This window comes from Euwallacea similis, chromosome 10 (assembly GCF_039881205.1).
Source record: "Euwallacea similis isolate ESF13 chromosome 10, ESF131.1, whole genome shotgun sequence".
Classification (NCBI taxonomy): domain Eukaryota; kingdom Metazoa; phylum Arthropoda; class Insecta; order Coleoptera; family Curculionidae; genus Euwallacea; species Euwallacea similis.
Window position 1 is genome coordinate 4,472,119 of NC_089618.1, and position 20,458 is coordinate 4,492,576.

General features: G+C 40.2%; 5 protein-coding genes across 9 annotated transcripts; 1 reads left to right on the forward strand and 4 right to left on the reverse strand.

The window, feature by feature from the left end:
- Positions 1-93: 93 nt before the first annotated feature.
- Chd64 (calponin 3) lies at positions 94-7,169 on the reverse strand. 3 transcript variants are annotated; one of them, XM_066393711.1, is made up of 4 exons: positions 6,995-7,169; positions 2,310-2,446; positions 1,638-1,842; positions 94-811 (listed from the first exon to the last, which is right to left on the reverse strand). In XM_066393711.1, exons 1-4 carry the CDS (start codon positions 7,046-7,048, stop codon positions 641-643), a joined length of 567 nt encoding a protein of 188 aa, XP_066249808.1. In that variant the 5' UTR covers positions 7,049-7,169; the 3' UTR covers positions 94-640. The 3 variants fall into 3 exon arrangements, with proteins under 3 accessions (XP_066249808.1, XP_066249807.1, XP_066249809.1); XM_066393710.1 differs by lacking the exon at positions 6,995-7,169 and adding an exon at positions 5,497-5,649; XM_066393712.1 differs by lacking the exon at positions 6,995-7,169 and adding an exon at positions 2,500-2,556.
- Positions 7,170-7,628: 459 nt separating this feature from the next.
- twy (twitchy) lies at positions 7,629-10,512 on the forward strand. The gene is made up of 7 exons (XM_066393709.1): positions 7,629-7,930; positions 7,978-8,900; positions 8,950-9,404; positions 9,454-9,686; positions 9,746-9,990; positions 10,041-10,380; positions 10,428-10,512. The coding sequence occupies exons 1-7, from the start codon at positions 7,760-7,762 to the stop codon at positions 10,503-10,505; spliced, it is 2,445 nt and encodes an 814-aa protein (XP_066249806.1). The 5' UTR covers positions 7,629-7,759; the 3' UTR covers positions 10,506-10,512.
- A 657-nt stretch (positions 10,513-11,169) lies between these two features.
- On the reverse strand, positions 11,170-20,396 carry Lfg (Lifeguard). 3 transcript variants are annotated; one of them, XM_066394047.1, is made up of 4 exons: positions 20,268-20,396; positions 18,936-18,980; positions 17,780-18,004; positions 11,170-12,433 (listed from the first exon to the last, which is right to left on the reverse strand). In XM_066394047.1, the coding sequence occupies exons 2-4, from the start codon at positions 18,958-18,960 to the stop codon at positions 11,721-11,723; spliced, it is 963 nt and encodes a 320-aa protein (XP_066250144.1). In that variant the 5' UTR covers positions 18,961-18,980; positions 20,268-20,396; the 3' UTR covers positions 11,170-11,720. The 3 variants fall into 3 exon arrangements, with proteins under 3 accessions (XP_066250144.1, XP_066250145.1, XP_066250146.1); XM_066394048.1 differs by having other exon boundaries at positions 17,819-18,004; positions 20,268-20,394; XM_066394049.1 differs by lacking the exon at positions 17,780-18,004 and having other exon boundaries at positions 20,268-20,388.
- LOC136411468 (testis-specific H1 histone-like) lies at positions 13,005-14,960 on the reverse strand. The gene is made up of 2 exons (XM_066394046.1): positions 13,374-14,960; positions 13,005-13,190 (listed from the first exon to the last, which is right to left on the reverse strand). Exons 1-2 carry the CDS (start codon positions 14,763-14,765, stop codon positions 13,020-13,022), a joined length of 1,563 nt encoding a protein of 520 aa, XP_066250143.1. The 5' UTR covers positions 14,766-14,960; the 3' UTR covers positions 13,005-13,019.
- On the reverse strand, positions 16,156-17,663 carry LOC136411470 (protein lifeguard 1-like). Its single transcript, XM_066394050.1, has 2 exons — positions 17,458-17,663; positions 16,156-17,376 (listed from the first exon to the last, which is right to left on the reverse strand). The coding sequence occupies exons 1-2, from the start codon at positions 17,504-17,506 to the stop codon at positions 16,622-16,624; spliced, it is 804 nt and encodes a 267-aa protein (XP_066250147.1). The 5' UTR covers positions 17,507-17,663; the 3' UTR covers positions 16,156-16,621.
- Positions 20,397-20,458: the final 62 nt, after the last annotated feature.

Genomic DNA, 20,458 nt, shown 5'->3' on the forward strand with positions numbered 1-20,458 from the left:
TGCACCCGAAACTTGAAAGGAATTCGCTATAGAAAGTGACAAAAATGGGGTATGTTAGGGTTTATGATAAAGCGTGGAACTAAAGCGCCTGACTTAAAAAAAGAAACTAGTTTATTCTGCCAGTATCTACTAGAGTTGGTCCTTAATAACTTGAACATGTAAGTAACTATGAATAATATTTTCCAACGAACTTTAATATCAACCCGAAAACACTCGGTTTATAGGCACATTTATGTCGCTCCCCAACAAAGTCTTATCAACAAAAATAAATACACATTCTTCACATATAAAAAGATAAATAAATTCTGAAATTTTTCGAAACTGCTATTGCATGGAATGTTCATTTTATACATAGAGGGAAAATGTACAAACTACACACCCATGAGAGAGAAAGAAAGAAAGAGAGAACATTGTCTGAAAATAGTGAAACTTAAACTTAACGTTGACTCCTGGACAAATAATAATAATAAATCCCTTAAAATTACCTCAATATCACTATGTATATAAGAGAAAGGCATCTACAGTCTAGAAGGTCTCCATATAATCATTTCGAAAAACATCAACTACAACACTGTAGATTTAAGTAATTGCAGATCTGTCAAAGGCCTTCGACAACAATGCGGAAGAGTCTTCGTTGTATTTACATGTGTCTGGTGTTGCCAAAATTGATGCCCGACTGGTTGGCACCTTTGTTGGAGCCCATCTGGAGGCCGATGATGGTTTGCCCAGCTTTGAGTTTCTCCTCCGAGAACACTCGTTCGTTCTTCTCAGCTTCTTTGGGGCCGATGCTGGGTTTTCCGTATTTCCCCACCTGGAAAGTTATGGTTGCGTACAGGGGTGTGGGCAATGTCGCTACAGGGATTGGTGTGCAAATGTCCTGAGGTTTGTCGCCAATGAGTCAGGTGAAACAGAAATGGGAAACCAAAGAGAGAGTCGCCATTTTCTCTTTCTTTAGAAACCTTGAAATTTTTTAAAAAGAAAATGCAGAATTTTCCAGAGAAAGAAAAAATGGCGGCCATCTTGGAAAATTTAACGTTTTCTAAAATGGCCCCCATTTATGGCGCGTTTCTCAAGCTTGTCCGCCCTTTCTTCATTAATAAATTGATAAAAACGAGTGGAAATTAGTAATAAAAGGTAAATAATGGTGTAATTATCTTAGGATTACGTGTAATTCAAAAGGAAAATGCGTTTTTATCTTTGTGTGCTCTTGATAACGTGACAGTGCAATTTAAATCAAATATGATTACATATCTTAATAAAAAGGTGATCAAATACAACGAAATAATTATCATTTAAGGTCAATTAAGCGAATCAGAGTTATGCTCGTCGGCAGTTATATATAATTATTGATGGGTTTTAACTGCTGATTTCCTCCTTCTTTTATGTCCGCGGAATCTTTGGTCTAATGGCCTTAACTGCTTTGTGTACTCAGTAATAAAAACGAGAGAAACACACTAGATTAGTTGAGGGGTTAGTAGACGAGACAACACATTAACAGACATAAAAAATAATACGTGCAATAGGTACGGGCATGCAATGTTACTTTTATTAGATTCATCAAGACCCCTATGATCATAACGCGTTATTTACAGAACCCTAAAAGTGATATATTCATTTAAAACCTGCTAGGAACTAACTTTTCTGCCTAAACTTTGTAGACAAATGACTACGGAATTGAGGTTCTGCCTCTCCCATAAATCGACGGTTTGAAAGGTTTCCTGGGCGGGCACCCCGAAGCCCTTGGCCGCATCCAAGAAGGCGTTGATGTTTTCCATGCATTTGAAGGCCATTTTCGTGGCGTTGATCTTCTTGATTACGCCCGGCTGGATGGCGTTTGCCAGCCTAAAAATTCAATCCACTGAGTTTAAAGTAGTTTTTTTGAAGAAAAGAGGAATAAGACGATCAAACGGATTTTCCATAATGCCCTCCTTTATGGAAAAATGGCAGGCGCCATTTTGTCCCTGTCAAAAATTAAAAAATCAGTCATCTTGAAAAATTTCAAATTTGGCTCCCATTTATGGTGCCTTTTTTAAGGCACCGTGGATCGAAGCCACAGTATGCTAGATATAAACTCATTAAACCGCAAAAGCAGTTGTTACACGGCTGAATGAGTCATTTGGCCATATAAGCCGATAGATTTCGCGCATGTATTCGTATAATTACATATGATGTCATTCGATTAAAAACTGGTCATGGTCGCAGATAAAAGCCTTTTTCAGCGGAAATATTTATGTTGCCAGATTGATGATGTTTATGTCAGGACTGGTCTTTTCCCTTTCTGACAAAATTAATGGATCTGAGCCACTTACTTGCACAATAACGTGCCGTCTTTTAGGACTTCGTAAAAATTGTCCATGTCTCCTGCCGTGTCTATGTCCTCTCCAGTGACGCTTTTCACCCAATCTAGACATTCGGAGGCCAGCTCTTCATTGTATTTGGCATTAACCTGAAAGGAAGTTGATAATTAAATGTCGCTAATTACGGGAGAGGATGAGGCACATATTTGCGAGCGTTGGTCGTAAAGACCAAATCCGAACTCATTTTGAATAGGTACTGGTGCACAAGGAGTAACAACTGGGAGAACAAAAAATGCTTATTATCTAATTTCGATATCTTTATGGCTCCCTATAAACCTAGATAATTAACAAATCGGACAGGGATTTAACGCTAAAACATATCTATTTTCAATTCAGGATTAACTAGTACCAAAATCCAGATGATGTAACATTAGCAAGGCGTGTCTTTTGTATAACCCGCGGTTTCTTCGCCATTTTGTCAGGGATTTTTAAGATCTAGTCGAAGGGCTCTTACTAAGTTCCTTTTAGCGACTTTATCATGCATCGTAGGGGAAAGTCTAATAGAGCCATCTTTGCAGAGCTCCCCGAGGTCTGTAACACTAACCAGACCGAGATCTAATTTGGGATGCCGCCCGGACGGTGGAGGGACCCGAACGATTTTCCACTCAGAACTGCCCTGAGTTTCACTTTATAGATCACTCAGTCAGCATGCACACAGCCTCTCAGCTGCTGCTCCCGAAACTGGGTCACAAAAATCGATTTAACCGGGATTGTCCATTTAACCGGCTGAGCCAGTTTAGGGTAGGTTTTGTCAACAATAACTCGTTTGTTCAATTGATATTTAGTAGCGGCCAGGGGCAAAGTGCAGCCTCAAATGGTAATGTGCTGTTTAAAATAAAACAGATGTTGCTACGCTGGCGGGCGTTACACAAAGTGCAGGCCCGTAAACGGAATGTAGCACGATTTTCAAAGGTTGTGGAATAAAACTTTATTGCGCCATATGGTCAAGCTCCATAAGAATTTCGGAAGTTTCCGTGGATTTGGGAGGCGTCTCACGCTCCCAGGAAGCCGCAGTGCGAGCAATTTAAAAAAATTAATTTATTATAATGATTTCCTCTGGCCGCGTTTTTAAGCCATCGAAAGGAAGTTGCCATACGAGGTGTGATTCAAATATTAATGTGACGAATAAGTAGTGAGCAAGAGATTCGAGTGTTTGCGTAACTGCAAGGATGTATGTGCAAATAACGTGACTGCATGAAGATGGAATAAGAAAGCATGTATTTGCCTTCATATACGGTTCAAGCCTTATTGACTACTATAATCAGCCAGTCAGAGAAAGAGAGAAGGAGAGAGTGAAAGAGAGAGAGAGAGAGGGAGAGAGGTATTGTATGGTGGTGGTACCACTATAACTTAACAATGGTGATGTCATCCACTTTGGAGATGAGTGTAAAATTAACGGACTGTTTGCTATGAGCACTAATCACAATAAAAAGTCAAGAACTCTTTGAAGCTTGACACACTAAAAGCTTTGAATTTCTAATTAATGCTCGCCTCACGTCTCAACATTATAAAGTTCATTGAATTCCACTTGTCCCGATAATGTATCTAATACCAACAATAAATGTTTAAACAACTTCTAACAACAAATTTCAAAAATACTCAATGACCTCATATTAGCATTATCGCCGATACTTCGTTAATCGCTATTTGCTTTTCGGCTTGTTTGTTGAGCTGAACGAACGATGTATTTCCTCAGCCAAGTTGAACGTTGAATTGCGATATCGCTTTCATGAACATATGAGAGTACGAGTGATTCTATATTATGAGCGAATTGGAAAACTCATGACTCACAACACCGTTATTTTGCCGCGGATCTGCCTGATTTCTTTTTCGCAATATCAATTCTCAAGACGGTTTTTGCCAGAAAAATCATATTTTGCAGATCAAATTTTGAAAAATTCTGGTCGCAAAAATAGAGGAAATTTCGTGATCAAAATTTATCAACCTTTGGATTTGAGGTTCTCCAATGATGGCCATTTACTGAAATAGGGGGAAGAAACGGTGGCGTGCCAAGTCAGGGTTTAGTGAGTCAACTTTTACCACAAGAGTCAGATTTTGAAAATTTCTGGAAGCAAAAATAGTGGAAATTTCGTGACGAATGTTTACCAACGTTTTGGTTTTAGCTTTCCTAATGACCCGTAAAAAGGGCGCATATATTGGGGAGCAAACAATGGCGTGCCAACCCAAGGTCTAGAGCGTCACCTCGTGCTACCAACTTCAGATTTTAGTGGTGCGCCACTTCAACATAACTCGTCAATTGATGGTCCTAGCCCTGAAACTGTTTTCCTTCTACCTTATTTAGATTGATCCATTTACCACTACAAAAATAACGAACCTTCGTATGATGCTTATTCGACTATTCGTTCCGGTGTTAAAATGCAGTCACAGCTATTTAAGGGAATTTATTCGAATTGGCACATTTATCACGATAAATATAACACTGTTAGATTGAGTGTCTCAAGCCAAAGCTTGGGCCACGTACTCAAAAAGCATGCCCCCATTGTTCTTACACGACAATCCTCAAAAATGACGTCAAAATTACGTGTGCTTGCTTTGCATTGTAAAGAGTGCCACTGCTTGACTACGTCACTTTGACGTCATTCATTAGAACGTTCTAGGTCGGAATTAGACCTTTCATGCTAAAAATTAAACCATTTAAAATGCAGCCACAGTTATGTTAATGCAATTTATCTGCTGTAATGGAACAATTAAACATATCGTTTATACAGGGTGTCCTAAGTGTGACCTCCATTTTGCTCTGCAACCATTTGAATTATCTAGCTTACTTGAACAACATTTATCGGCAATATGATCCCCAACAAAAGATAATGCGAGTATGTGCCATTATAAATTCAAATTAAAGTTAACTTGGCAGCCAGCAAAAGAAAAGGGGACAGGAGGCCAAGGTCTTTCGGTTGGCACCCAAAGCCGCACCATCTTATAAGGTGCTGTTGCGAATTTTGATCGGTTCAGTTTATTTATGGCGATTATAAGGTTCCAGTCAACCTTGCAAGGTTCGTCGACGTCTGGTGACTCTCACCCATGTCATGAATTATTAACCAAATCATCAAAGACTGAGAAATTCTTAGATCACCACTGTTAAATAGAACAACACATCAGACTGAGCGAAAACTCTTACTTTTCTCTGTGTTTCTGCGGCCAATCCGCTCTTGCTGGCTCTGCACACCTCTGGACCCATTGCAGTAACTCAACTTGGGGCACTTCACTGAAACTCGGCCACCTTTACTGGAAAAGTGCACATGAAATAATGTCTCAAATCTGCGAATTCCAGCCCAGTTAATCCGGGTCCCCACTTCAGGATAATATGTATGTCAAGTTAAGGCTGCTATAGACCTTATATGGGCAGGATATTCTGAAGACCAGCTGAGGTGTCCATGTGGGAGGGGTTTTGCTTAACGTGCAAAATTAATCGTTGAAGAAGTAATATGTATTGATTGTTGTGGGTTTGCTGTAGCAATAATACGCACGTGAGTGCTTTCATCTCCTTAAGAGTTTCTGGCACAGGGACCCAACATAAAATTAGCTTCATTTGGATCTTTAGTGAAAATTCGGGTATATACAGAGCGATGAGGAGTTAAGAGAAAAACAGAGAGACACCGAAAAAGAGAAGTGGAGGAAGAGAGGGGACGGAGAATAGAAGAGGGAGGAGGAGGGAGATTACCCTAATGCAAATTTAGATATTTCGCGAATTCATAAGTTCATTACAACTTAATTTTGCCAGAGAAAACCTAAAATTTTAGTCTACATGGACGAGGAAACACATACATCTCAAAAAGAAGTTTTTAGCCCTTTTCTAATTCCGCATGAAATATACGGTGTGTGAAAAAAATCTATTTGGAATGAGATTTGCGGTTTACGAAGCCAAATTTCTTCTAGTTGCAGTAGAGCATCCTCGAGGGCTCAATTTTGAACCCACATGTTATGGCGCAAGACGTCCTTTTGCATTATGTCAAAATGACTTATGCTTGCTGGTATTATAGAGGGTGGCGATTGTTTCACTACGTCATTTTGACGTCATTCCTCGGAATGTTCTACCTCCTAGTTCCCTGGAGATTTTTTTGATTATTTCTATACTCCATTTTAATGATAGTTAGTAATGAAGAACTGTTTTGGAGAGCCAGAGGGTGCGTATTACTTCCACGCTCGTTTCTTTAGCCACCAATGGAGAGAATGAATCAATTAGAGGATATCCTACTGGGCATTTTGCGTTAAAATGCTTATTAAGCATTTTACATGTCCGTAACTGTTCTTTATCATGTTGTATCCGGGTAATCACTGTCCTGCTAGGCAGGACCGAGGACATTTCAGGTTATTTGCAATTTTGAATGTCAATGACGAAGAAAGCAGGGAAAAAAATATGTTTTACTGCACGTCTAATGCATTTTCTTTTCGCTACAAGACAATAAACGTGTACCGGAAATTAGGAAAAGTCGTTAAATTTACATTTCAACATTGCTCGATAGCAGACACCTGTTGACACGTTCGTGTTGTGGGCAGTGGCGACTGTAGGACCGAGAGTCTTGACCCATGAGAAACCTCTCCATTGTATTACCTATATGTGTTCTGTGCCACAGTAAATCTGTTTTTTTCAGGCCGGAAGGTAAATAATTACTTACTTTTCTCTGAGCTTCAGCCGCAAATCCGCTCTTAGTTGCCCGGTTGGCTGCCATTTTTTCTTGAATATTTTTCGGAAAAACCGGTTTTGGCTCCAAAACTCCCAAAACACACCGCGCCCGCCTTTCTGTGCTTTTACGTTGACCGTGCGGACCGCGCTTCTAGACTGAATACAACTAATAATTCCCGTTCCTTGTTTGGAGCACGCTCGCCGTGCCGTTTCTTCTTATCTGACAGAGAAAGACGGCACGACCGTGCCGTGGAATTGCGTAGTACAAATCTGCACCTCTGCTACGTCTAGAAGGTTTGATAGTCTGGGAAAAACTCTTTATGCCCCAGAGGGCCGAATTGAAGCCCCCACAATAGAATTAGCATTAGAAAGGAGTTGGTTGACGAAATTGTTGGTGTCCGAAAGTTCAATGTTAATACACCCTGTATATTGCATTGCATCCTACCTACCTAAGGCCTGTCTCAAACCGGTCGATAGGAAACGGTTAAACTGCCCACAAGTGAACGAAAACTCCGGTTATGTAATTTTCAATTACCCTTCCGAATTGCTTCTGTGTAGTACCGGCTTCATGGCGGGGAGGGAGGGGCCGAGGTTGGACGACGGCTTGGGGCGGCGAATTTGCTAAGGCCGGCCCTGTCTTTGTGTAATTTGGACTGAATGGCGAACGCACATTTTCCCATGGCGTCTCCATGGAAACTGCTGAACAAACACACCATCGTAGCTGTTCCCGCAAGTAAACAGACAACTAATCTTAAAGATGGACTTAGACCACGATTTCGAGTCGGACGACAGTTTCTTTGACGATCCCAAAATAGCGAAAAAGCCGCAGACGAAAACCAGTGATAAAAAATCCCTGGAAGACCTTTTCGGGTTTGAGGGCGAGGGCAACAAGAAGAGCCCAACTTCGCAGGAAATCTCCAGGCCCAAGGTAAGAAGAGATTGCCAGTCAGAAAAGCAATTGCACTGCAATCTTAGTCAATGCAGGTTCACTTTGATCTGGAGTCCAAGAAAGCGAAAGCGACTCCCGATTGGTTGAGCGGTGGACCCGAGAAAGTTGCTGTGAATTTAGACGACATCCTGTCAATCCCCGCAAAAACTGAAAGCAAAAAGGCCTTGGATCTATTCGATGATATCCTGCCCCCTAAGGGAGGCAGACGATTGCAGCAGTCCAAAGCTGCCTCGTTTGAAGACATCCTCAAGGAAAGCAAGGCGGCTGCACCTGACCAAAAAAATACCGTCAACGCTAATAAACCTGAAGCTTCGTTTGCTAGGAGAGGAAGAAGGGGCTCTAACACTGCAGTTACAGATGTATTGGGGTTATTCAGCTCATCCGGCCCATCCTCAACCGAACATCTGGCCAACACCCCAACCAAGCAGAGCAGCACTCGGCACTGGCTGATGGGGGAAATTAGCACTGAGACCCCCACTTCAACTCAGCCCAAGAAAGATGAAGCCAATTCAGAACCCATTAATGAGCCGCCTCAAGAGAAAATCACCATCCCTAATCTTGCAGCTGAAAATCCTCAGTTTCAAACCAACATTTCCAATCTACAAACTCAGGAGTCCTTTCTGTTAGTGTCGCTGCAGCTAAAAAAGTACGAGGAAAGTTTATCTGAAATTAGGAATCAGCAGCACGAAATCCTGCAGAAACAGGAACAGCAATTCGAGCTGTTTCTAAGCAAATATATTGAGAAGCAGAAAGGTATTGAGCAAGAGGTGCTGGCGCAGCAGGAACGGATTAATGAGCATATAAGGAGTCTGGCTCTTCAAGGGTCTAGTGAGGGTAAGGTGAGCAGAAGCGAGCATCAGAGGGCTGAAGATGGGGGTTTGGATAGAGTTGTCAAGGCGTTGAAGCAGAGGCATGAAGAGGAGTTTTTCCTAATGGAGGAGTCTTACAAGTATGGCTCTGATGGTCTTTTATCACAAACAATATTAGAAAATTTGCAGGAAGCAGCTAAATTTGCTGGAAAAATCGGCAGAAAGCATAGAGCAGCGCTTGAACGAGGAAATCGCTGCGATATCTAAATTACATGAGGATAAATTAGCGAATTTGAAATCTCAACATCTTGAAGAAATTAAGTTTTACAGCGATAAAATTAGCAATTTAGACTTGAAGCACAAAGAGGAGATTAACTCTTTCAAACAGCATCAAAGCACCGTAATCGCGGATATAAAAATCGAATTCCAAGATAGACTGGAACGACTCAATGAGCAAAGGTCTAGAGAAAACGAGTTGTTTTCAGGCAGCGCCGATTTGTCGCAGAAACTCTCTTCCAGCTTAGATAAATTAGGCAGAAACGAGGAAATATTGGGCCAGCTCCAAGATAAAGTATTCAAAGACTATGATATTTTGAGTCTAGCTCGGGAGCGGTCAATAGAAAACAAGGAGAGAGATGTTACGGGTGAGTAGGCAGGCTATATTGCAGCAGGAAAAGATTAACACCAGTGTAGCAATGAGACTTGCTTTGGAGAAATGCAGAGAGCAAGCTGAGACTGACCGTTCCCAGCTTATTTCCCTGGTGAAGGCGTTGGAGCAGAAACTTGCGGAGCAGAGCCGGAATTGTCAGGAAGAGCGATGGGCATTGCAGCAGGCGGCCGCTACCATTGCAGCTAGAACTGCAGCTTTTGAAAGGGAAACTGAGTTCAGCAGATCCTCCATTGAAAGGGAGAGAGAGCAGCTGAAAGTAACTATTCAAAACTCTTCAAGCTCTTACACAGCTCTGTATCAGGAATTCCATTACAGACCCTTAAAGAGTCTCTTTTGGCGGAACAGGAAAAAATAATGCTGCAGTTAACTGAAGAAAAACTACAGCTGTCAGCGGAAAAATCACGGCTTCAGGTAAGCGCTAAGCTGGTAAACAACTATGAGGTAGAGAAAATTAAAACTGAGGCTGAAACTGCGGTGCAAGTGGCTAGGGAGCTGACCGAAAAGCTGAATTTGGAACGCAGCTTCGTGCAGAAGCAGAAAATTGATTTAGAGACCTTTAGGTTGAAAAATTCTTCAGCGCGCTAGATGTGAATAAAACGAATTTTTTTAGAAATAAATTAATGGAAAAAGAGCGAGACCTCATAGAAAGAGAGGAGACTTTGGAGGACTCCAGACGGGTTTTGCAGCACAAGAGCAACGAGGATAAAAGGTTAACCCAGGAGGCCAAATACCTAGAAAACAGATACAAGGAGAAGTTACAGGAATTACAGGCACAAGCTATGTCATTGGCGAATCGGGAGAAAAAAATGGCTGAGGAGAAAATACTCCTTTCCAAGGAGAGGCTGGTCCTCTATACGTCGGGGAAATTACATAGTAATTGCGGGCTATGCACAGCAGAGAACGAGAAGTTAACGGTTAAAAACGAAGGGTTCTCCAAGAATTCCTACTCGGTAAGTGAGAAAAATGAAGTAAAATTGGAGATTACAGTTTGTTTTAGAGCCTATATCCGCATGTGACAGAGATTCCCGTTTTTCTTGATGATGATGAACTTAATAGTGAGGTCAGCAAGCAGTAGTACCAGGAACAGATGAAGAACATCTTGTGTGTGTGAATTAAGCAAGAAAAATCAATAAACAGACTTGGGTGGAATTCTTACAAATTTTGCTTTTATCCTTAAAACTGAGGGTGACCTAAGAACCGTTTGAAAATGTTCTACAAGATCATATTAGAGCGGGAAAGTGGACAATTTGTCGCGTTTTTTGCCCATCAGCCCTCTAGCCCAAGAAAAACCAGCGATCAGGAAAGTCCGCCGTCCAACTTGTCCCGCCTCGTAAGGTCGGTACTGCACACGTATCCGCGTATAAGTGACGTGTTCGATGAGTAAATGAGACCCCACTTTGGTATAAAAATTAGCATCGATAGTTTCGCGGTATGGGGTAATTCATAAGAAAGTGCAAACTTTTTGAAAACACTCTGTATTTTTTAAACAAAAAAAACAGCCCACCGCAGAATGCGCCTCGTGGTACAACCAAAGCGATCAAATGTCGTGAGCTGCAGCACATTTTATTTTTTAAAGGTTCTGAACAAATCGGGGGTAGATCCGGGAGAAGTCTTCGGGGGGGCATTGCGGTCAAAGGAACCTTTGAGGACCATGATGGAATGTAAAGGAGTAGGGGGTAACAGACATGTGCATCTTATGTGAGGTAGGGCCGGAAAGCTAGTGATATAATGGTGAATCATTATTAAATAGATAATATATTTCAACTACAACACTTGCAGAAAGAACTCCTTACAAATAGCCTATAATTACAAATATCATTATTAACGATAGGTGCGACACCTAAGCGGTTTCATAAAATTAGGAAAAAATTCTAACGAGATGGCTCCATTTAGGAGGGTTACTGTGTAAGTTCCGCGATTATCAATAATTCCTTTGAAAACATTACCGGCATGGACTCCGCATTAAAAGCAGGGATTAAATGCCACAAGGGTTGAATAATGCATTAGCATAGACACTGGAAAGTGCCACAATTAGTCTTATTTTCCACTTAATAATACATTAAAACATTAAGTTAAACCTCAAAACGGATGGTGAATAGCTGAATGCATTGGCGACATTGTCTTCATCGAGATAATTGAGGAATGTTTTCTTTTTTATTGGTTAAAGAAGAAAAATGGAACAACAAATTCAATTCCACTGTCCAAAACTGAAGGTAACTTAAACAAGTAAAAACAACGAAAAACAAAGAAACAAAATTCTGATTCTCACCGGTTAGCTTAAAGGACACATTTAATCCCTGGAACTCCCAATAATAGCCAAAATGTACATGAAAATATTGATGATATCCAAGTAGAGATTCAAAGCAGCGAATACGTATTCCTCCGGAGAAATGCTGTATTTGTGCTTCCCGCCCATCATCAGCTGAGTGTCGTAGATCAAGTAAATCGAAAAAATCAAAGCTCCTAGCGAGGCATAAACCAACTGGACGATCTTGTTCTGCACGAAAATGGCGACGATCCCGAACACCAAAAGAATAATTACGGCCACTAGCAGAATTCCCCCCATCATGGTGAAATCATACTTGGTCTGGAAGGCAAACAAGGTCAAAGCCAGGCAAACGGCTGCGGTTATGCCCACGGCCATTAGCACTGCGTCTTGCCGGTAGTGGCTGGAGCTGACTCCCAGCAAAAATCCTTCGGCGATGGTGAAGATAAACAGCATTATGTAGTTGATGGGAGCCTTCCTGCGCACCTCCCCGCAGCAGGCCAAGGTGATCATGGCCACGATCATCACCACTAAGGCCACGATGAACAAGCTTGGAGTTTTCTGCACGAAGTCTTTGGTTTTGGGCTCGTAGCACATCAAGGCTATGAAGCCCATGGTGATGACCAGCTGCACCATCAGAATCGAGTACACTTTGCGGATGAATCCCTTCCGGATGCTTTGCTCAGTGAAGTCGAAGCCTTTGACCTCAGGGTCTTCAGGGTTGTAGCCTCCATAGCCTTCAAATTGGATCGGTTAACGTGTGGAGGTTAGTTAGAAGTGTTCAGTGCGAATATATCAAAGTCTTAATAACTTTGGCCATGGGAGAGTCTACATCGGAGCGCTGCGATCAAGGCAGCGGATTAGGCTCCATGGAGGTTATTCCCTTGGTGAAGTTAACAGAACTTTGATATCTAAGCTCTTACAGTAATTCTACAAGCGTCCGGAATGCGCAATGAAATATTTTCTTCAATGCACATTCCAGAATTATTTCATAGATGATAGCAGATGATGAATTTTAGCATTAAACCCCTTAATTAGTTATAATTGGAGGGAGCATGTTTCAGGCTCAGAAAGTACCTGCTCAAAATTGTGAAGAGTCGTTCTATACTCGACCAAGCAGAGGGTGTAAAAGTCGTAGAAAAGCAATGCAGTAATAAGTAAAATATATATAATAGATTAAAGTTCTGGTGTTGTTGTCTGAAAAGTTATATGATTTAACCCAATTTACTTGAATTAAAAACCACAATGATTACTTGCAAAAAATGTTTTACTACACGCAAATACACATTAAAAATGATAAAATTTCGACTGCAAATCTCGTAATTACAGCGATTCGTCGTCTTCGTCCGAGGAGTCTTGAGGGGGATCCGTTCGGGGCACCAAATGCGAATATTTCCAGTGAGTAGGTATGTCGCTTATGAAGGGTATAGTTACGCCGTGCAAGGAGCAAAACGCCTGTTTGCACACCTTAAGACTAGAATCACCTACCGGCACCTGGAAGGAAAAGTAATATTTTCGAGCCTGAGCGAATTGGATCATCACTATCAGTTGATTTTAAACGAATCAGATTACCTAGTTATTAGTCAAAATCAATCCTATCAGCCGAAAATCAGCTGTTGCAAATCGATTCGATGAATATGTGAAAATTATTGGCATTTCTACAAAAACTCAGCTTACCGAATAGCGACAAGCAACGCATCTGCGACGGCCAGTGATGGTTGTTGCGCGTGGCTTTCGTACTGGGTGATGATCTATCAAAGTGTTTAAATATTGAAGTTTTTCTACAGGATCCGTCCTACTCTGAGCAAGTTGCAAAATCCTTTTTTTTTCCTCGAGCGAGAACAGGGAAAAACACCGCCATTTACACTTGCAAGGTGGTCCCAGGCCGGGAATTGTGGGCTCGTCCATAATATTATATGGCGCGGGTAAAGGTGGAAATTTTTGTAGGGGAGAACTTTCTGGAGGAACATCTGCTGCTTTTTCTCCTACAGCTTTTTTTAAGACTTTTCCTTGAGCTTCTTCTGAGGCTGTCGCACGAGCTTCTTCTATGGCTTTTTTAACAATTGTTTCAAATGCTTTTATTCGAGTTTCTTCTGCGGCTTTTAGTCGAGCTTCTTCTAAGCATTTTACCTGAATTATTTTTCGAACTTTGTCTGAGGCCTTTTCTTGGCGTTTCTCTGGGTCTTTTCCTTGAGTTTCTTTTAAGGTTTTTCTTCGAGCTTTTTTTGAGGTTTTTCCTCGAGTAGTTTCTGAGGCTGTTCCCCGAGTTTCTTCTAAGGCTTTACCTCGAACTTTTTTGGAAGTCTTTTCTCCAGTTTTTTGTCGTGCTTTTTTTAAGGCTTTTTGTCGGGCTTTTTCTAAGGCTTTTTGTAGAACTTTTTTCAAGGCTTTTCGTCGAGCTTTTTCTCGAGCTTTTTTTGAGGTTTTTCTTCGTGTTTCCTCTGAGGCTTTTACTCGAGTTTCTTCAGAGGCTTTTACTCGAGTTTCTTCAGAGGCTTTTACTCGAGTTTCTTTTAATGCTTTTCCTCGATCTTTTTTTGAGGGTTTTTCTCGACTTTCTTCTAAGGTTTTTTTTCGAATCTTTTCTGGAGCTTCTTCTAAGGTTTTTATTCGAATCTTTTTTGAAATTTTTTCTGAGGATTTTTTTCGAACTTTTTGTGGAGCTTTTCCTTGAGTTTCTTCTAAGGTTTTTCCTCGACCCTTTTCTGAGGCTTTTCTTCGAGGTTCTTCTAAGATTTTTCTACGAGATTTTCCTGAAGCTTCTTTTAATGCCGATCTTGATGTTTTTTCTTCTTTAACCTTAGATAATTTAGCATCACACCTCATCATCGCTATGTCATCTTCCAGCGCTCGTTGCAGGCGAGCTTCCGAAATTATCTGCAAATCCGCTTCCAGTTCTTTCAACTCCCTCAATCTTTTGCGTTTGATGAATTCGATCAGGGTGGTCTCGCTTGGGGGTGCTTCGCGTTTGCGCCTTTGTCGTCTTGCGGTTCCACTGGTTCCCGGCTGGTCCCCCACGCTGACATGCCATTCCTCCACACTTTCGTCGGAACCCGAACTAGATTCCATTGTATTTCTTTAACACTTTAAACGGGTGTAAACAAGCACAACACTTTCGACCAATGTGAGAAATGCGACCTTGCAGGAGATAAGAACGTAAACAAATGAGGTGTTTGGAATGTATACCGAGTGTTAAGCATAAGTTTTTATTTTGGCGGAGGCAGAGATTATAGGTTAAAGCCCTAAATATGTTATGCCCAATATGGGGGATATTGTTAGTTCTAGGTCTATGGTCGCCTTAGTACTAATCAGAAAAATTTGGCAGGCCCTATTTCCTCCTGAATTCAAAAAAACATCGCATATATTGGTTTGTTCAGAAATAACATTGAATAATTAAATCTAAATATTGATTATCTCCCAGATTAAGTTCTTAATACACCGATCTAGTAGTCCTAGTTTTTTCAAATCCGTAGTAATTCTAGCAGTAATGTACTTTCCATAGGATTCGCGTCAGAGCGGAACTATTGGCCAATTTTTTCATTTCTACGCCAATTATCTAGAGGTTAGTAAGAGCTTGAAAAACCGCATTCATAGAGCGATGAGAGGTTTTCAAAATAAAACAACACCCAATAAATACATTTTATTTTATCTAAATGATACAGTATACAAGTTAGTACATATAATTGTATTACGCTTGATAAAATAGATTTCACTTAAATTTGGCAAAAATAATATAAAAATAGAATGTTGTTCTATTCCCTTCCAGCAGACCCTTGAAAAGGTTTGGACTTATCTCAGCAAACGTGATTGCCACCAAGCCTTCAAGAAATTTGAACTAAATTACGAATTTCAGAAAGAAATATGAAAAATCTGAATTTTGACTTTCATCGCCAAAATGGACAGAAAACTCTGAACTAACCAGTCGAATCCTGAAGGACGTTCCGGGCCTAAGAGAAGTTAACACGTTAATCGCCACGAAGCCCAAACCATGGGTTTCACTTTTTCTGTCAAATCAGCTCCGAATCCCAAACGTTGGGTTTCACTTTCAAAGTGTGTTTTTACTGATTTTTGACATTTTTATAATAAAAGTCAAATATATATGACAGTAACGTAATCAAAAAATCCTTTTAAAACAAAGTTTCGTTTTGGGCCCCATCGACTAAAAATTCAAATGTACGATGGGCGGTTAACGTGTTAACATATCAGTGTCACACTTTCATGAAATCTCACGAATTTGAATCGGCTTACTGTTCGTTCACTTTCATGTGAAATTAATCTCCAGACATTCTGGGAATTTTCAATATAAACACGAATGGATTGGTTAATCCAAATACAAAGTTAACTTAGCAAATATGTACTCAGACGTCACGCAGTATTTATGTTCTTCCGCCATTGTGACCTGAGTATCATGGACTAAATAAAATCGATAAAAGTAGTTTTCTGAGACATGTATAAATTAGTCTACGAAAGAAAATCCTGGGGAGGTAATGATCATTAGCACTTAGAGTAACAACGAAAGCGACTAAATCATATTGCGTGATGACTAGGAACTGAAGGTAACATCGAGTGATTGGCATGCTAAATGGGGGTTTACAGAATTATAAAAAGAGATAAGAGAACCTTTATATACGTAGTCGATATATTTTAGCGATTTCTCCTTAAGTCTAATAAACATCCGGAAAAGTCAACTCTCAGCAATTTATACAGGATGTAACATATTGTCATGAAGATTTTTCAGAGAAAGGTAGGACTCTGCAAAATAATAAAAAAAATCTAATGGACCCATGATCAAAAACGCACTATGTTTCGATATACAGGGTGGGAAATGTTTCACATTTTTGTTTTAACATATTTTGCATTTTCCTTTTCTCGTCTCTTCATATGTCTTCATAACTTTATCTGTATAGATTTCTATTTATACAGATCTATCTAATATGAGCTAGCCTCAATATCCGCAATATATATACAAATATGCGGATAACGTCCAAATACAAAATCAACGCTGCAAAAACGTATTCCTCAGGTGAGATGCTGTACCTATGGTTACCCCCTATGATCAATTGAGTGTCATAGACCAGGTAAAACGAGAAAAGTAGGACTCCTAGAGAGGCATAAAGCAACAGGAGAACATTCTCATTCCTTAGAAAGCAGTAAAGGGAGAAACACCCAAACATGGTGAAAACTATTAAGAAGCACAATAACCATCCTCCGCAAAGGGTGAAATCCCACTTGGTCTGAAAAGAGAATAGAGTTAAGCCCAGACAAATAGCTGCGGTAATACCAACAGCAACCAGCAAAATTCGGGGTTCTACATTGCTGGTCGTTGCCCCCAACAACAACGCCATGGAAATGGTGAATGCAAACAGTAAAATGTAATTGCATGGGGACCTTTTTCGAGCATCACCACAGCAGATCAACGCAAACAAAGTGACGAGCATCCCAACTAATGGTGGAAGCACAAATTCCATCGTGTAACAAGCAACATATTCTTTCACATGTTGTTCCAGTGTGAACAAAAAAATGATGCCTCCGGTTATGGCCAACTGGACCAGGAGAATGCCATAGACCTTCCTGATGAAGCCTAAACGGATCTTTTTCTCGCTGAAGTCTGAGTTTTTGATGATGGCGGCCTCAGGGTCGAGATTTTCATTAGAAGTGTAATCCGGTGTGCAAGGGACCTCTGAAATTGTAACGCCATACTTTATAGTATCGACAGCAGGAAGGCACCATGAAATAACATATAAAGCACACCAAGACTTACCTTCTATGTCGTAATTGAGGTGAGCAGGTATTTGCTGGTGGTTAGTCATAGTTATTATTCAACACGAATCACTAAGCGCTTCACGCTTAAAAAACTTCCGCGATAATACTTAGCCGTCAACAGTTATACTACAGTAAACTGCCATATATGCATGTACTTTATGGCCTTATCTAATCAACTCACTGTTGGCGATACTGATTATATAAAAACCGACACTTCAATTTCAAGTTCTTTTTATATCGAATTACGAATAACAGAGCCTACAAGCTCCCTCCTTGCGAAAAAGCTCATGCAAAAACTTAAGTTTCAAATAAAAACGAACCGGGTGCATCTGTGTTAGAATTAAAGGGGTGTGCTTCACCTTGGTTGGCCCCCGCATATGGATCGGCGGCATATGGGGGTGGCTGAAAACCGGGCTGGGGGGCGCTGGGGTAGCCGCCCGGCTGAGGGTAGTCCCCCTGCGGATATCCGCCCTGAGGGTAACCCCCAGGGGGTGGCGGGTAGGCTCCGGGTGACGGGCCGTATCCTTGCTGTTGACCATACGGCCCTGTGGAAGAAATTTTGTGACTGTTATTCCGCATACAAAGTGGTCTTCCCATGAAGGGAAAACTAACGCCAGAGTGTTTGAGGTGGTAAGTAAACAGGCTTGATTTGTAAAATTCTCAAAACTCAAAAAAGACCCCCATCCCTCTTCAATTAATGACCACTGACTTTATTGCACTTAACCATATATTACAGAAGCCGGAGGTTTCTGATCTTCACCTCACCTCCCTTTAGTACCTAAAGCCACTGCATAGTACATGAACTAAGAAGTGGGTGGTACCTACTTTGAATTATTCCCACTCCTATGTGTTTATAATCTGATAATGGCTTTTAGTGCCAAATGGAATAAATTCAATGTCTGCATATTTCGATATATATAAAAAATACCAAAACGCGTTAGCTTTAGGTTTTGAAATTACATCCCGTTATGTATCTTGACTTAATCTGTGGATAGGGAGGCGAGGATTGCTAGAACGGCCAGCACGGTCACCTGATCTTCCTCCGTTAGAGTTTTTCTTATGGGGATATCTGAAGAGGGTGGGGTACAAAACTAAACCACGCGATCTAGCTGATTTAAAAGGAAGAGTAACGCTTGCGACTAGATCGGTTATGCCTCAGATGTTAAGAAACATTTTTATTTACTATTAGGATATGGGTTACCCAATGCTAAAAACATCTATCTGATAATCAATCACAGTGTAATCAATTGATATAGAAAAGAGGTCTATAACTGGAGGAATCGTAACAAATGATGAGCCTGATAACTGATGATGCAGCCAGTTTATTAAACGTTTAATTTCATAAAACTATATGTAATAAATAAATACTTGGCTACCAAATGTTATGATTATATTGGCTGCAGCAATAAGAAACTGTAAGCAAGTCAAGGTTGTCTCTCAAGCATACCAATCCAACAATTACAAAGAAAAACTCACCTTGCTGATTGTAAGCGTAAGACATCTTGAATGTTCACCAGCACTCTGTAACACACCAGAGAGGAAAACTATTAGTAATTTATCCATGGAGAGGATAATGTGCTGCATTAATCAGATATTGGTAGTATAAGCTGCTGCACTGAGGAAAAGTGAACTATTTTTAGCTCAGGTTTAGCATTTAAAAATAATAGTGCAGTCACTTCGTAATTCCCCCAAATATCTGATAAACAAAGCATAGCTCCAGCCTTAATTGTTGTGACTGGAATCTGAGTATCCAACCTTGGTTTAGGCCACCAGGTTAGAGAATCACAACTCAACCTTGGTTATAATCTATTAAACCGAATCCCCTAGTATTATCTTCCTCAATTATTTGCACTGTGACAATAATGCATTTACTTCTGGATTTCAAAATTATGATGGTCAGGTTTAAGTAAACCAAACTTGAGCAATTCAACAATTGAGACTTGACATTTTTGAGGTATCAATACCAGTACTGAGTGATTTATTGAAAGTATTATTAGCACTGTAGGTGGATTAGTTAGCTTGCTGATTAAATGATATACAAATAGTACTAACATATAATCAGCTTTTAAAAGTGTTTTATACTAATGAAAATAAGAAAAAATTTGTTTATTATGATTTCCAAGCTAAATATCCTCATCTTAGATACTGAAGGTCAATTTTAAAGGATCAGTTGAGAAATCTGATCATGAAAAATTTAAAGTTTACTACTTTAAGGCGATATTATTCTTGTTGTTTTGTGTCTCTTAGTGAGGCCCAAGAAAAGAGATGTAGAGATCAGTTTCCTTAACCCAAATATGGAAGAGATCAATATCTTCTGGTTCTAAATTTTGTTGTGCAATATATTTCAACATATAACTAGTCATCATCATGATAATTTACTCATACCTTATCTTTAATAATAGTCAATATTTAGTTGTTAAGAGTGTAAGATTGATTATTAATTGTCTATTAAGGTAAGAGAATGTAGTATATTCCCTCCATTGTGGGGTGATTTTGGTGAAATTTAACCAACAACTCACATACTACCTTTTTCTATAGTGGCGATAAAAATGTACTGAATGAAAGTTGAGGTATGGGGCGTTATGTGATGGGGCCTCTATTCCTCATATTTATTTGCATTTAGCCATGAATATAGGTATAATAGAAGGTAATTGAATAGAAAACAAATGTTTGTATTGGGAAAATTGAGCGTTTGTGGATAACGTCACGTTTCATGAGCCAAAAATAGCAGCTTTTCACAATTTTTCCAATGCCCCTCCTATGTGATTTGACTAATAATTACGAGAAAAATCACTAATTAGTCCTTACCAGTGAATGAGAACACACTGCAACGTTTAAAATCGATTTAGAGACACTTTTCCGGTTTGTTGCGAAATACGCCGTTTTCGAAATGCAGAAAATGGACTACAATACTTCCTAAAACTGGATGTAAAGGATGAATGGAAAACACTGGAATTCCAGGCTAAATGACATGCGTGAACTGGAGATGAGTCAGCAAG

Bases quoted from the DNA above. Each gene is read 5' to 3' on its own strand.
- Chd64 (XM_066393710.1), bottom strand. From the start codon at position 5,556: ATGGGTCCAGAGGTGTGCAGAGCCAGCAAGAGCGGATTGGCCGCAGAA. The intron at 1,843-2,309 runs GTAAGTGGCTCA...TTGAATTTTTAG, and splicing joins GACGGCACGTTATTGTGCAA to GCTGGCAAACGCCATCCAGC. The intron at 812-1,637 runs GTTAGTTCCTAG...ATAACTTTCCAG, and splicing joins TACAAAGTTTAGGCAGAAAA to GTGGGGAAATACGGAAAACC.
- twy (XM_066393709.1), top strand. From the start codon at position 7,760: ATGGACTTAGACCACGATTTCGAGTCGGACGACAGTTTCTTTGACGAT. The intron at 7,931-7,977 runs GTAAGAAGAGAT...CTGCAATCTTAG, and splicing joins AGGAAATCTCCAGGCCCAAG to TCAATGCAGGTTCACTTTGA. The intron at 9,405-9,453 runs GTGAGTAGGCAG...ACACCAGTGTAG, and splicing joins CAAGGAGAGAGATGTTACGG to CAATGAGACTTGCTTTGGAG.
- LOC136411468 (XM_066394046.1), bottom strand. From the start codon at position 14,765: ATGGAATCTAGTTCGGGTTCCGACGAAAGTGTGGAGGAATGGCATGTC. The intron at 13,191-13,373 runs GTAAGCTGAGTT...TTTTCCTTCCAG, and splicing joins GCGTTGCTTGTCGCTATTCG to GTGCCGGTAGGTGATTCTAG.
- LOC136411470 (XM_066394050.1), bottom strand. From the start codon at position 17,506: ATGACTAACCACCAGCAAATACCTGCTCACCTCAATTACGACATAGAA. The intron at 17,377-17,457 runs GTAAGTCTTGGT...TTACAATTTCAG, and splicing joins CCTCAATTACGACATAGAAG to AGGTCCCTTGCACACCGGAT.
- Lfg (XM_066394047.1), bottom strand. From the start codon at position 18,960: ATGTCTTACGCTTACAATCAGCAAG. The intron at 18,005-18,935 runs GTGAGTTTTTCT...TTTCTTCCACAG, and splicing joins TTACGCTTACAATCAGCAAG to GGCCGTATGGTCAACAGCAA. The intron at 12,434-17,779 runs GTTCGTTTTTAT...TCCAATTTGAAG, and splicing joins TTCTAACACAGATGCACCCG to GCTATGGAGGCTACAACCCT.